The sequence below is a fragment of the Sceloporus occidentalis genome, unplaced genomic scaffold, assembly GCF_023333645.1.
Source record: "Sceloporus occidentalis isolate IW3139 unplaced genomic scaffold, rSceOcc1.0.p SCAF_4, whole genome shotgun sequence".
Classification (NCBI taxonomy): domain Eukaryota; kingdom Metazoa; phylum Chordata; class Lepidosauria; order Squamata; family Phrynosomatidae; genus Sceloporus; species Sceloporus occidentalis.
In genome coordinates this window covers 21,694,061-21,708,855 of record NW_028316984.1, presented here as the reverse complement: position 1 = coordinate 21,708,855, position 14,795 = coordinate 21,694,061, and the positions used below count along the sequence as shown (strand labels likewise).

At 42.0% G+C, this 14,795-nt stretch overlaps 1 protein-coding gene across 3 annotated transcripts in view; it reads left to right on the top strand.

The window, feature by feature from the left end:
- The window catches only part of LOC149313594 (cyclin-dependent kinase 15-like), a 76,690-nt gene that overhangs the window by 11,740 nt on the left and 50,155 nt on the right, over window positions 1-14,795 (top strand). For all 3 annotated transcript variants that reach the window (XR_016280844.1, XM_089519397.1, XM_089519396.1), the window contains exons 6-9: window positions 3,351-3,413; window positions 6,500-6,623; window positions 12,356-12,476; window positions 13,906-13,999. Coding sequence is in view for 2 of the 3 variants with exons in the window: in XM_089519397.1 (XP_089375523.1) it covers window positions 3,351-3,413; window positions 6,500-6,623; window positions 12,356-12,476; window positions 13,906-13,999 (402 nt within the window). In the remaining variant the exon portion in view is untranslated. The remainder of the gene's footprint in view (window positions 1-3,350; window positions 3,414-6,499; window positions 6,624-12,355; window positions 12,477-13,905; window positions 14,000-14,795) is intronic.

Sequence of the window (14,795 nt, the reverse complement as noted above, 5' to 3'; positions counted from 1 at the left end):
CTCGCAGCATCCTCTTCACCATTTCATGCCTTTAGATTAGTTCCTCTTCTGAAATCTGCCCTTCTGCTATAATGCTGCACATATCTTATTGGATTTTTTTTGGGGGGGGGGGGGGGACAGAGTGGGAAGGAAAAAAGAGAACAAGATAATGGCTTGCACTTCTCATTTCCCACAGCAAGGCTAATTCCTGTCCCCTATTTTATGCTAATACAGTGATTCCCAAAGTAGGTGGTATGCCTCTCCTGGGGGTGGTGGAAGGATCCAGGGGGCAGTGAGGTAGCAAGGGAGAAGCAGGTGGGCGGGAAGGGGGAAATGGGGTAGCAGAGGGGCCTTCCGTCGATGTATTGGTGTGCAGGAAAGACCAGGAGAACCAGTGGTCTTGAGGACCATAGTGGAGATGAGTATTATTATTATTATTATTATTATTATTATTATTATTAACCTTTATTTATGAAGCGCTGTAAATTTACACAGTGCTGTACATGCAATCTTTTTAGTTAGACGGTTCCCTGCCCTCAGGCTTACAATCTAAAAAGACATGACACAGAAGGAGAAGGGAGTGGTGGAGGGAAAGGGTAAGAGGTCCAGCAGTTCCTCTCTACCTCCAAGGCCTGGACTAAGGCAGATGGACTGGAGGGAGGGCTTGGCTTCATAATGGATGGTTAATCATTTTCCAGGGAAAATACATACTCTCAAGTAGGATAATGCATATACAGTACATAGCAATACAGGAAATGGTTTGATAAACAGGCACCAAAAGAACATCAAATAGTAAGCGACAATTATGCAATGCCTGGGAAGGCTTCTCTGAACAGGATGGTTTTCAACTCCATTTTGAAGCTAGTTAAAGAAGTGATGGCTCTTGCTTGTGGGGGAAGAAGGTTCCAGGAGTGAGGGGCAGCAAGTGAAAAGGGGTGAATCTGGGATGGGGCAGAGGAAATCCTGGGCTGAGACAGCAGACCTTGACTACCAGAACGGAGGGCCTGAGTGGGAAGGTGAGGAGAAAGAAGGTCTGATAAGTAAGGAGGGGCCAGTCCATGGAGGGCTTTAAATGTCGACAGCAGGAGCTTATACTGAATGCAGAAAGGGAGGGGGAGCCAGTGAAGGGATGTCAACACAGGAGAGATGTGGTCAGAGCAGTGGGTGGAAGTGATAATGCATGCAGCTGAATGCTGAACAGAGATTAAAGGACGGAGGTGAGAAAGAGGAAGCCCAGCCAGGAGGACGTTACAGTAATCAAGTCGTGAGATCACTAGGGCATAGACCAGGTTCTTTTCAGGGTCCCCAGAAAACCACCACACAGCCTCACTGATCATTTTGTGTGGTGCTATCATCTGCTCTTTGCCTGCCCATGTGAGTTCTCTCCCATACCGGTGTCTTTCACTAATAGTAGCAATTGGGAAACTTGTGTGATTCTTGGGCACAGGGCATCACTCTGTGGCTCAGAGTGGCAACATTCTGGGACAGACTGGAGTTAGAGCATATGGTGGTGGAGGAGAAGTGGCAGCAAAAAGAAATTTTCACATTTAGGACCCTACCTGAGGTTTGCGAGCTTTGCTGGGACGTGACTAGCAAGTTGGAGTTGCACTGCTGCTCCTGCTTTCTTTCATCAGACAGGCTGAGAGAAGAGGTAGCAGAAGAAACAATTTGTGGGGGCAGACAGTGGACACATGAAGGTGTGTGGGAAAGTCATGTCTCTTGGGAAGGAGTATCTGTACTTGATTCTTGGAAAGAGTCCTTTGTCTTTGTCCTGTATTTAAAATCCCTCCCTTTCCAGCCGACAACAGTCTCCAGTCCAGAGCATGTGGCCTCTGTAAATCCCCTCCACACACCAGCTGCACCTTTCTCTGCCCCGATGAAGGATTGAGAGTACCTCCTCTCTAGGGAGAAGCTTCTCTTTTGCACCTGGTCACCCTGGGAGCAGCAACTGAGCAGCTGCCTAAGTAGCAACCAAGAGGCCTTTTGCATGTATTGGCCTTTGCTGCCAGGTTGGCATGGGTGAGAGGCTTCTTGGTTGCTGCTCGGCTAACTGCTCAGTCGGCGCTCCCAGGATGACAGGGTGCAAAGGGAGCAGCGACTGAGCAGCCAGTCAAACAGCAACCAAGAAGCATCTCACCAGCGCTGGTCTTAGCTGCAAGGCTGCATGAGCAAGAAGCTTCTAGATGGCTCCCAAAGTGACTGGGTGCAAAGGGAGCAGCAACCAAGATTAGTTGTTTTGAATTTGCAGTAGAAAAAGTAAAGGCAAAATCTTTTCCTTGACAAGATTGTCTAGTCATGTCCAACTGTAGGGGGTGGTGCTCACCTTCGTTACTAAGCCGAGGAAGCCAGTATTGTCAGAGATGAGTCCATGGTCAAGTGACTAGCATGACTACATGGAGAACAGTAGGTCTAATATAAAAATATATGCGCTGGAGGGGGGGCGCTATGGTTAATACCCAAAAGGAAAGGGGGTGATAGCCCAAAAAGTTTGGGAACCACTGTGCTATTGCATATTGCACATGGTTATCAACAAAAGATTTGTGCGAATTGTATTTCACTTACAGCTCGAGACCACAGGAGTTGCTTCCTCCTGATTTTTCAGTTAAATATTAGGCTTTGGAACATGAAATGAAATTTACAGAAAATGGTACTGAGGTTGTCATTGTTAACCTTAGGGAAACAAGTTGTGTTATTAACTCTTTCAAAAGTGTTATTTTTTACTCTTTTGCCTCCAACTTAGAATCCCCTCCCATGGACTATAAAGACATGATGACATGATCTGTGGCTAGGAATAATGGGCGTCGAACATATCTTGCAGCTATCAAATCGGAGGGGGGGGGAGTCCCAAAGCATGGGATCTCATCTTAAAATCTCTTCAATTCATCTGCATTTCTCTTTTCTTTCTACCCCCACCAACATGTACTTTTCCTGGCCTGTCAGGTCTAAAAAGCTTGCATTTTGAAAGGGTCCTAACTGCTTGAGGGCATTGGTCTCCTGTTTTCCTGAACATGACAAAGGAAGTCTCCCTACCCTAATGAATTCTAATGAGCTAATTCACTAAAGCCTATTTTTAACTTTTTTGGGGAGAAATATAATGAGTTAAGGGAAATGCCTATAAAAAAATTAGCTAATTAATAGCCTACTAAGTTAATTAGTGAGGTAATTCAAAGCCCTGCTTAAGAGAGGCTTTTCAGGTTACTGTCATGCGAGATGGTAGGAAAATAATTTCCCATCAACCCCATCCCACTAGTATTTTTCTGGATCCACCTCTTAGAATGAAGCATACTTTGATAGTTTTTGTAAAAAGGTTGTTTGTGGATTGGTTTTCCTGGTCTCACTCCTATTTCTCTTTCTTTTCCATGCCTGTTTAGCACACTGATCTAGCACAATACATGTCCCAGCATCCTGGGGGACTTCATCCTCATAATGTCATGGTAAGTTACTGAAGAAAGAAATACCTGTATTCTTTATCTCTGTAAAAGGCATATGTCAAGGACAGGTGTGGAGACTGGATAGACTGTTGGACTGAGCTTGAAAGAGAGAAAAAGAGAGAGATTAAAACGAGCATATTTCCAACCTTCTAATTGGTTACCTTTTGTGACCAGAATGCCAAACCATCTTAGAGGAGAACATGACATTATGAAGAAAAGCTTCCTCAGCATGCTGATGCAAGAAGTGGGGAGAGTGTAGGAATTGCACCCAAGAGCCAAGTACACCTGCCAAGTACACATTGTTGTCCCCATGCTGATTTCCTCCCTTGCATCTAGTGTAATAACTGCCTCTGGAGGATTATTCAACTCTGGTTGCCTTTCAAGGAGGAAGAACCTCCACGAGTACATTGTAGATCACATGAAATGAGTTGAATCCTAGCATCTCTTTCTGCATAGCCAGAAAAACCCTCAAGCTTCTGCATAGACTTAAGATATCAAGGACTTTAAGGAATCAACTGTACATTATGTTAATTGTGTAGTTAATGTAAAATGGCTGTTTATTTCTAAATAGCAGCTGTGTGGGACCTGATCACCTTTCCCCCATGTCACAGTCAGGCCTCCTCACAATTTATACTTAATAACAATAAAAAAGCAGCTCAGCATTCTTCTTTCCTCCCTCACCTACTAGTTTGAGACCTGTGTGTGTTGTGTGCCTTCAAGTTGTTTCTGACTTACAGTGACTTATGGTGATCCTAAGGCAAACCTATCATGGGGTTTTCTTAGCAAGATTTGTTCAAATGAGCTTCACCATTCCCTTCACCTGAGGCTGAGAGCATATGACTCGCCCAGGGTTACCCAGTGGGTTTCATGGCCAAGTGAGAATCAAACCCTGGTCTCCAGAGTCATAGTCCAATACTCAAACTGCAACACCACACTAGCTCTCATAGTTTGAGACCTACAAGTAGAAAGCATACTGCAGTCTTGCTGAGCTTGAGCAAATATTGGCAAGAAGTCATTTGTTCTGTTTTATCACACACATTCATGTCAAAATGATTTCCTGTTTTAAAACAAATGTTTTAGAAAGCTTATCACTTGAATAAAATGGGTGCTCATGATCTTATTAACCCATGAACCTGGAAGCACACCAACAGCCTGTGGTGCCTGATTGTGTATGTACCTGTTACTGACACTTATTTTTAACTGAGGTAGGTTACAGACCGCCCGTTTGGGGTGGCCTGCACCCGCCCCTTTCTCCGCTGTATCCGGGCCTCAGCTGCCAGATCGGCAGCCTCCAAGGCCCCGATCCGCCGCTTTCCAGGCTGCGGGGAAGTGGCAAAAGGCTGGAAAGGGGTGTCCTTGGGGCGGCGCAGTCATGACGTTGTAATGGTGGCGGCCGTATGGAACGGCCGCCGCCATTTTGTGCGCGCTCTGCGCGCGCTAGGATTGGGAGCGTCCGGAAAGGACGCTCCTTTCTAACACTAGCACACACAAAGCACACACTTTTAGGCCCGTCTGTAATGGGCCTGAAATTGGCTTTGGATTGAGGAGATGGTAATAAAAATACTTCTTTCTGTGATCAGTTGGAAATGGTAAGAATGGACAGTAGGTTGTGTAGCTACTGGGGCATCCTTTCCAAAGCAGGTGCCATGTTGACTAGGATGGTGGGCATTGGAATCTATCACATCTGGTGAGCACTAAATCAGAGAAAGGTGTACAGTATTATGCTGTATCCATGCTACTATCCAATAACTTAATTATCTACATGTGCTTCTTCATTCCCAAATTACATATTACAGAATTCCTTTCCAAATGATGATGTGGAACAATTATAGGCATTCACCCATACCTTGATAATAGACAAGACACACACCTTAAGAAAGGACTGTGGCGTGAAGGAGCATGTCTCTTAAATTCTAAAGTCTCAAAGCTATGCTTCTACAAGATAAGTAAAGGATGTTACCAGCCGGCTGCATTCTGGGTAATGTAGTCCCTTGAAACACGTGTGCAACAAACTTTCCACACCGGACTTTGCAAGAACTGTGCCTTTAATAGTAACTAGTAACTAACAGTCAGTGCAACTTTCCAGAATTCCCCCAAGTCCCAGAGCAACAGTTTCCCAACCTCTCGCTTTAACTCAGCTTCTGCTCCTTGACCTCTTCCTGGTCTTTCGCCCTCCGCGTTGTTTGGCCACCCGCGTGTTTTTCCAAGGGTTCTTTCTCAGCCTTTTCCTTCTCCTGGGGTGGAGGTCCTTGCTCCCAACGACCCCCTTTACTGTCCCACCACTCACTCTCTAGGCTCCCTGTCTCCTGTTTCCTCCAGAGTTCCTTTTCAGGAAAAGGAAAGTCCCCTTCCTCTCGGGGGTCCCGTAATTGTAATACCTCGTGAGGCCCCGGTGGCCTTGGGGTCAACTTGGTCTGCAGGGACACGGGCCGTCCGGCCCTGAGAGGGCTATGGGTCACTCTCTCTCTTCCTAACTCGACCACCTCTCCACGTCCTCCTCTTCCGCATCTGTTCCCTCTCCCCGGACACACCTCTCCCTCTCCTCTTATCCTCCTCCTTGGCTCCTCCTCCTTCTCTTCCAGCCCCTCCCCTGGGCTCTTCCTCCTTAATTCCTCCACCTGACCACTCTCTCCTCCCCCAACTCTCCCTTCAGATACCTCTACTTTACTACACCAAGGCATTTAAGGGATGCAATACCATAGGTGAAACATTCTAAGTCTTATAAGGTAAAATGCCAATAATGACAGAGAAGGGAGAAGGACAGTATGTTGAATGATACAGATCATCTACAAACCTGTTAACACAAATCTCATTTTTGCACCATGTTTATAGATTGTGCTGTGATTGTGCACTACTGCATTCTGAAATAATGTGAGATTTTGAAATGCCTTTTTGAACTCTGAGTGGGCATTCCCATCACTGCCAAATAATGTTCTAATGCAAAGCTACCCATAATAGTATGTTTTCTAAACTGTGCTATTGGTTAGAAGTAGCTTTCGAGATTGCTCCTTTTTCTTTCTTTTCTCTGGATTTATTTTTCTGCCTCAATCAGTAACCACAGATGTCTGGTTTCTCTTTCTTTTGCCCAGCTCTTTATGTTTCAAATGCTGAGAGCTTTGACTTATATCCATGACCATCACATCCTTCATCGGGACCTGAAACCACAAAACTTGCTCCTCAGTTGTCATGGAGAGCTCAAGTTAGCTGACTTCAGTGAGTCATCACAGCCCACCTCCAAAACATGGTTTTGCAGATACCTAGATTTTCTATTATGAATGCCAATCTATAGCTTTTCCTTTTGCTGAACTTGGGAGGAAAGAAATGTGTGTATTTAGGCTTCCTTCTTCAACTCTTTCTAACAGAGAATAAATGTAGACCTAAAATAATGACATATGAAGCTGGATGAAACCAACTGGTTGGAATTGTGATTCTTTCTAGCTACATGGGGAACGAATGAATGTGTGTGTATATACATATATTAAAACGGATGCTTAGAGGGTGGATGGAGGACTGTATCCCATTCTGGAACTCAGAGACGGCACTACCAAGAAGTTCAAGATGGTGACACTTTCTGTAATCCTCTTTGTATTGCGCCGTGGAGATTGGTTTGCAGTTATTGAGCTCCAGGATGTAAATTTTCATAATTTGATCATTCCTGCCCATTGTCACTTCCTATGTTTTGCAATTTGAGACTGTTGCTTCCATTTTGGTGTCCTTCCTTTCAACCTTTCAACAACACCACACATTTTTACCAAGTGTATGGTGGGAGAGGCAGCTTTCCTCCATCTTTGGGGAGTCTACATCTTCCCCTACATGGATAACTGGCTTTTTATCTCGTAGCTTTGGGGATATTTTCTCAAAGGCATTAGCTGTCCTTCACTCTGAGCATAGAAAATCAGCCAAGATGTTGTACTACTATAAGCAGAAACACTTCTATTCTTTTCTCAGTTATATTCATATGGACCAGCAACAAGTTTTCACTAACCCTATTGTTTGGTTCCTGTCTTCCCTGACATTGCAGGGCCTCTTCATCTTTTCAGTAAGAGTTTATGAGACTGTTCTCTCAGTCTTCAGCCTCAAGGCTTCCCCTCTTGTTTGTGCACCCTTTGGTTAAGATTTTCTTTCCTTCTCAAACTCCCATTGTTCTTGCCTGGGCCAGCTTGCTCACTGTCCCAGTTAATGAGATGTCCTTTTGAATCTCTTGCCTCATGTGATTTGTGGTTCCACACATAGACTGTGTTCCTTGTGGCCATCACCTCTGCCAGGAGGATCAGCAAGCTAGCTGATTTGAGGGTGGACCTGCCATTCCTCCAATTCCAGAAAGACAAGATGGTCCTGTTTCCAGGTATCACTTTTTTTCTGAAAGTAGCTTCTTCCTTTCGTTTGTCTCAGCAGCTGTTGCTTCTGACCTTCTTCCCAAACCTGTCTATGGATGAACACACCCTAGATATCAGACATGCCCTCACCTTCTACGTTGACCTGACAAAACACTTCAGAAAATCCCCTAGACTTTTTGTTTGCTATGGAGCTCATTAGGAAGAGTTCCTTGTAGTACATTTCCAAGTGGCTGGCTGCTACCATCTCATTAGCCTACCAGACTACCAGGAAGCCAGAGACTTCCTCTATCCAGTCCTATTCCACAAGATCTGTTTTCACTTCATTTTCATTCTTGATTAGTTGCCCATTCAGACTATCTGTCAAGCAGCTACTTGGGCTCAACCACTCAGCTTTGTCAAACATTACAGATTTGAAGTTTGGACCAGAGATGATACATTCTTGGCTTGTTTGTGCTTCAGCCATCGTGAGGGTAGTCTTACCCTCCACTGAGATGTGTATTGCTTGCTCTCCATATGTGTCATGCCCAGCCTGGCTGAGGACTCAGGGGAGGACTCTGATGCTGAGCTGGAGCCTCAGCTCAAACCTGAGCCTGGCCCTACTTTTACCCTGAGAGCTCCAGCAGAGTCTGTGGCCTCAAAAGAGACTCATGGCCCTAGTTCTGCCCTGCAATTTTTTTAAAAAAAGTTAGCAATGCTTATTTGCAATATCAATACTAAATTAGTGAATTCAGAGGATGAATCTACAGTCTTATGTATAAAGGAAAGTCTGGTTTTACTAGCATATTCCCTGGTTTACATCCAAAGTCTTTCTTGAAATATCCTGGGTTTCCCTTGCCCTCCCTTGTGTTCTCCCTGTTCCTCTTCCCACTGATCACACATCACTCAGGCAGTGTTTCAGAAATTGATTTCCAAAGAGAGAAAGAAAATAGGTGAGGGAAGTATAGAGAAAAGGAATGGAAAGGATATAAGAAATCTGAATAAAGAGGTGATAGGAGAAGAGAAAATGATGAAGGGAGAAAACACGAGGAAGATAAAGTTATAAAATAGCAAAGGGAGAAAAGAGGAAGCAGAAGAAGAGGAGAAGAGAAAAAGTTCCACACATAGACACACATAGGAGGTGAAGAGAACGTGAGAAGATAAGAGGAGGTAGAAAAGACAAAGGTATTTAAGAGAAAAGGAGTGAGAGATAAAGAAAGTAGAAGGTAAGGAGCAAGAAGAGAGGGGAGAGAAGGATTTAAATGACATGTAAGAAGGTATTAGAAATATAAGCATGAAGAAAAAGGATGAAAAAGGTAGAAGGAAAAATAGTGGAAGGACTAATATGGGGGGGGGAAATGTTCAACAAGTTGTGAAGATTAGTAAAAAGGAAAGATTCAAGGAAGGGAAAATAAGATAAGAATTCTATCTTTTCCATCTACTGTTCTTTCTATTATTTTCTTTCCAGTTGCTTTTTTCTTTCTTTTCTTTTTATTCTTTACAATTTAGAGGGGGAGAGATTTTTAAATAAATAAATAAAGGGTAAAATAGAATGGAAAAATGCTTAAAGAGATAGTAGAAGAATAAACGGAAAGAGGAGAAGGGAAGAAGGAAAATAGAGAAAATAAATGAAGGGGAAAATAGAAAGGAAGGTGGATGAAAGGAAATAATGAAGAGGAAGAAGAGAGAAGAATTTTATACTCTGTATAGAAAACTCTGTATATACAAGAAGAAATAAAATGAAATCCATAAAGAAAAGAAGAGACAAGTTAGCATAAGATTATGTATTAGAACGTATGAGGACTGAAAATTGACAAGAGTGTAAATATAACAAATGAATTAATCTTTGAAATAAAGAAAAAAATATGGGGGGGGGGGGAGAAATTGATTTCCAGCAATTTTGACAGAGTTGTTATTATTATTATTCAAGTGCTATATCCAAAGTGCTAAAATACATTAGCAATATTAAACTAGTTAAGCCTTAGAATAATTTTGTTTTAGTGCTGACATTTCTCTTTCTCTTGCTTCATGTCTGTTGAATTTGTGTCTGGAAACAATGTCCTGGTGGACATCTTAGCTAGCTCTGGAGTAACACAAATGGACTGCATAGTTGAGGTGCATTTCATTATGGAAAATACTGCATTAAGTTAAACTGACCGGGGAAGTAGGAATGAAAAGTCCTTGATAATACCAGGTGATCCAGGAAATACTTCAGTATAAAGGAAATGTAATGTGGATATCAAAAATAAAATCAGTTTGTACAGGAGCAAAACTGGGGATTTCCCAAGTTTTTGTTCTCATCTGGAGGAGCATTGCATTTGCAGCAATTAATGCAAGCTGTGGAAGGAGGTGGTACTGGAGGAGGGGAAGAAAATGAAGACATTTTAAAACCAGATGAAAAATCAGGAAGAAAGAAGATTAAATGTGGTTACCCTATTTGAACTGAGACAGTTGGAAGTTACAGAAACCAGAATAAAATCAATTAAGTAGAATTGAATAAGGACACAGTATAACCCATCCCCCCAAAGACAGTCTAGTAAGCCCAAGGTGATGAGATATCATAACCACAAAGGAAGACAATGAACCACAAAATATAGGATTTTCAAGAAAAATGTAGGATATTACAAAATAAAAGCTAAAAACACTCATGTAAATTCTTGCTTCTTAGTCATGTATAAACTGAGGACAATTCAGAATTTAACCTGGACTAAAATGTAGGACATGTACTGGAAAAGGAAGGCATCTGGTCACGCTGGGCACACCTCACCCAAAAGATAGAATTCGGAACAGTGAATTATGTGAGGTCAATGGCTATTTGAGGGCTAACTAAACAAATCAGTTTTCTCTTATTGCATTTCATTTCAAGACTCTTTTCTTCTTCTTTCTATTCTTCTTTAATTGCTCCCCAATCTTAGCTCTTTAAGGCCTCTTATCCTCCACTGCTCTGCTTAGGGTTTTTAGATTCAGGCCTGTGAACTCCCTGATTGAGTCTATCCATTTCTCATTCTCCTGCCTTCTACCTTTCATAGCATTGTTGTCTTTTTCAGTGCTTCATGCCTTCTCATGTACAACAGCCTCAATTTAATAATCTTGGCTTTCAGGAAGTGTTCGGGCTTGATCTGTTTCATTTGTTTATTCTTTTGGCTGTCTGCAGTATCCCCATCACTCTTCTCTAGCATCACATCTCAAATGAGTTGATTTTCTTTTTATTCACTTTCTTCACTGTCCAGTTCTCACATCCCTACATAGTGATGGGGAATACAGTGGACTGGACAATTCTAACTTTAATACTCAGTTGTATATCTTTACTCTTTACGGTCTTTTCTAGTTTTTTCATGGCGGCCCTTCCCATTCCTAGTCGTCTTTGATTTCTTGGCTGCAGTCTCCTTTCTCATCAGTGCTTGATCCAGAGTACAGGAACTCTTTTACTATTTAGATTTCCTCATTGTCTAGGTTGAATTTATGTAGATCCTCCGTGGTCATTATTTTTGTTTTATGATCAGCAACAAACCTGCCTTTACACTTTCTTCCTTGACTTTATTTTGTAATTGTTCCAAGTTCATGTTGTTTTCCACTAGTACTATGGTGTTATCCTCATATCTTAGATTGTTGATGTACTTCCTCCTATCTTTACTCCTTCTTCTTCTAAGTCTAAACCTAGATTTTAATGCCCTTTCACAGAATACCCTTGTCTGTTAAAGTGATCCAGGAACATCCAGAACATTTAAGCTTGAACCAGAGTGCTGGGAACACACTACCCAGATAATGAACCAATAAATCAAGTCAAATGGAATATAATCCAATGAAGTCATTAGGTCAAAGTAATCTTATATCCATGTCTTCTGTCTTAAACTGAGTGAAACTGGTTGGATTCTTGACATGGGGCTAAGAACATTAACATTAAGATATTTGGGGCATTAAGATATTAGGGTGGCTATAAGATTTCTAAAATTGGCAGTGTTGGAAGCATTCCATGGTTATTTTTAATCAAAATGGGGCTTATTTCTAATCAAAGGAAAGAGGTAATTGTAATAAGTTGTATCTCTAATAGAAGATCACTAGAAATATGAAGGCTCAGGAAAAAGGGGTAAAAAAAATTATGTCGTCCCCCCCCAATTCTTTCTCCACCCACTCTGCCCCTGGAAGAATTATGTCTTTACTTAGTTTTGTTTGTTTAATTTATCTTCTGGTGTTCCACATCTATAGCGATTATGCATGGCCAAGCTAAGCAGAGGTACCTGTATTGTTCATATTATAGGCAGTGCTGTTGTTATGTGCAGTTAAGTTAGTTATGACTTATGATTGCCCCATGAAGAAGAGACCTCCAAGATACCCTGTTATTAACATCCCTGTTCAGTTCCAACAGAGTCAGGTCTGTGGTTTCCTCGACTGAGTCCATATGCAGTGTCATCTTTCTTTTTTTCCTATTGCCTTCCACTTTACTTACATTATTGTCTTTTCTAATTAGACATGTCATGTCATAAGAGGAGGAGGAGGAAGATTGATTATGATAATTAATAAATATGATTGGTTCTATTTAATCATTTGGGCTTCAAGTGTGAGCAGCCAGTGTTATGGAATTAATCCCATGTATGATTTAAAATGAGTTTTCCCTCTCATCTCTCCTGGTAGGTCTTGCTCGTGCCAAGACTCTTCCGAGGCAAACATATTCTGCTGAGGTGGTGACACTTGGATACCGCCCTCCTGATGTGCTTCTAGGAGCTACTGATTATTCTTCTGATATCGATATTTGGTAAGACTCTAAGATTCATCCTGTGGGAAGCATATGCTATAATGTAGACTTTTAGTTCCCAGTCAATAGCTCATGAGTAGCTAGAACCTTAATTAATAGCATAATAATCTTGTACTATGGAGGCCATTTGTATTTTAAATTTTTTCTCATTAAGAAGAGAAACATTCAACTGCCCAATCTGAGAGGACTTGGCATGATCAGGAAAACTAATACTTTGGCCCAGGGGTAGGCAACCTGCGGCCCGTGGGCCGGATGCGGCCCGGCGAGGCCTTGGGATCGGCCCCAGCCCGGTCCTGCCGCTGATTGCTGCTGGGGCCTTTTGGGGGCAATTGTCTATAGAAGCCTCAGAAACATGCATTTATATTAACATTTTTTAAAAATCAGCAAATTTTTTGCGTGTCCTCCATTTTTTAAAAAAAAGTGTCTTCCATTTGAAAATTTTGTCCTACATTTGTCCTGGTTTATTTATATATTTAATTTTTTCCAAAAATTATTTAATTATTTATTTTTGGGCTTCGGCCCCCCAGTTGTCTGAGGGACAGCAACCCGGCCCCCGGCTCAAAAAGGTTGCCTACCCCTGCTTTGGCCTGTTGTATTGTGGTCTGAGGCAGAGGTCTTATGAATATAAGAAGAGGTCATGAGTTGAAGTAAGGCAGAAGAAATCAGAAAATAAGTTGAACAAAAACAATTTTGATGTACAAGTAAAATATGTAGTATCTCTGCTTTGGATGCAAAATACACTATAAAGGTAAAGGTATTCCCCGTTGACAAGGTTGTTAAGTCATGTCCAACCATAAGGGACAGTGCTCATCTCCGTTACTAAGCAAAAGAGCCAGTGTTGTCAGAGAATACTCTGTGATCATGCATCCAGCATGACTATACAGAATGCTGTATACCTTCCCACCAAAGTGGTATCTATTTATCTACTTGCATTTGCATACTTTTGAACTGCTAGGTTGGCAGAAGCTGGGACTAGTGATGGGAACCCACTAGACAATCTGTTAATCCTAACCTAAACAAATAACCCATAATCTTAGCATGGACCACAGACATTTGTATAAGATAATGAAAGAATCTAAATTTGAAGCACACTGACAATAAAAGTTTGAAATCTGCTTGTCCAAATATCTCCAAAAAAGTTTAAAATGTCTCTAAAAATTACTTGTTAATGTTCCTCCTTACACCAGTAAAATGGTTTTCTTCTATTCATTGCTTTCCTTTTGATAAAAGGGATATTGACCCTGGAGCAATGGTGTCACTGAGGTTGGTGTCATCTGGTGCGAGTCCCAGAAAGGGCTGCAGGGGGGGGACTGCCCCCCCTTCCTCCTGCTGCCTGCTGGCTGGCTGCTTCCTGCCCAGAGTGCTGCAACCTCTGGATGGCTCGTTCATGGTGCATTATATTTCTGATTGAACAAACTTTTTTTTCTAGGGGTGCAGGCTGCATATTTGTTGAAATGCTTCAGGGCCAACCACTGTTCCCAGGAGTTTGCAACATCTTTGAACAATTGAGGAAGATCTGGATGGTATGCTAAGTGATACATTTGGGAAACTGCAATAAAAATTATTAGCATCTCAAAGGGTCACTGTCTGTCTGTCTGTCTGCCTGCCTGCCTGCCTGCCTGCCTGCCTGCCTGCCTGCCTGCCTACCTACCTTTCCATATGCAATAGAAAAAGAGAATTGGACTAATATTCTGTGCCCCAACCTGTTAGGTTAGGTTTGTATCCAATAAGGTAACCTGTATTTGGAAGTTTTCCTAGACATAGTAAGATAAATCATAGTGGCTTCCCTTTGATGTCTTTCTTGACTCATCAAAAATTTAAAACCAATTAAACTGATAGCAGATGAAGGGTGCACACAAAAGTGTTCCTGTACTTTGTATTCTCTCTTTAAAAACTTTTATTTTTTAATTTTAGGGGGAAATACAAAATAAATGTATAGACTGCTTTTCTGATATACAGTCACCCCTCCAAGTCTACAGACTTGAGATCCGTGGATTTGAAAATCCGTGGAGGGGCGACCACCATTAACATCAATGAGGTGCATGCCCTTCATGCATGTGCTCCATTCAAGCCTATGGGGCTTGAATATGCGTGAATTTTGGAACTTGCAGGGGATCCGGAATGGATCTCCCGCAAGTTCCAAGGGCCAACTCAATTCCTCAAACCAGCATGTTATTAGTTGTCATTAAAATAATATAAATAATAAATATAAATAATATTTCAATTGTTTTTTGTGGGTCTTTTGGGCTGGAACATAGCCACATAGCCCCAAAAACCCACAAAAAACTATGGATGCCAGCCATGAAAGCCTTCGACTTC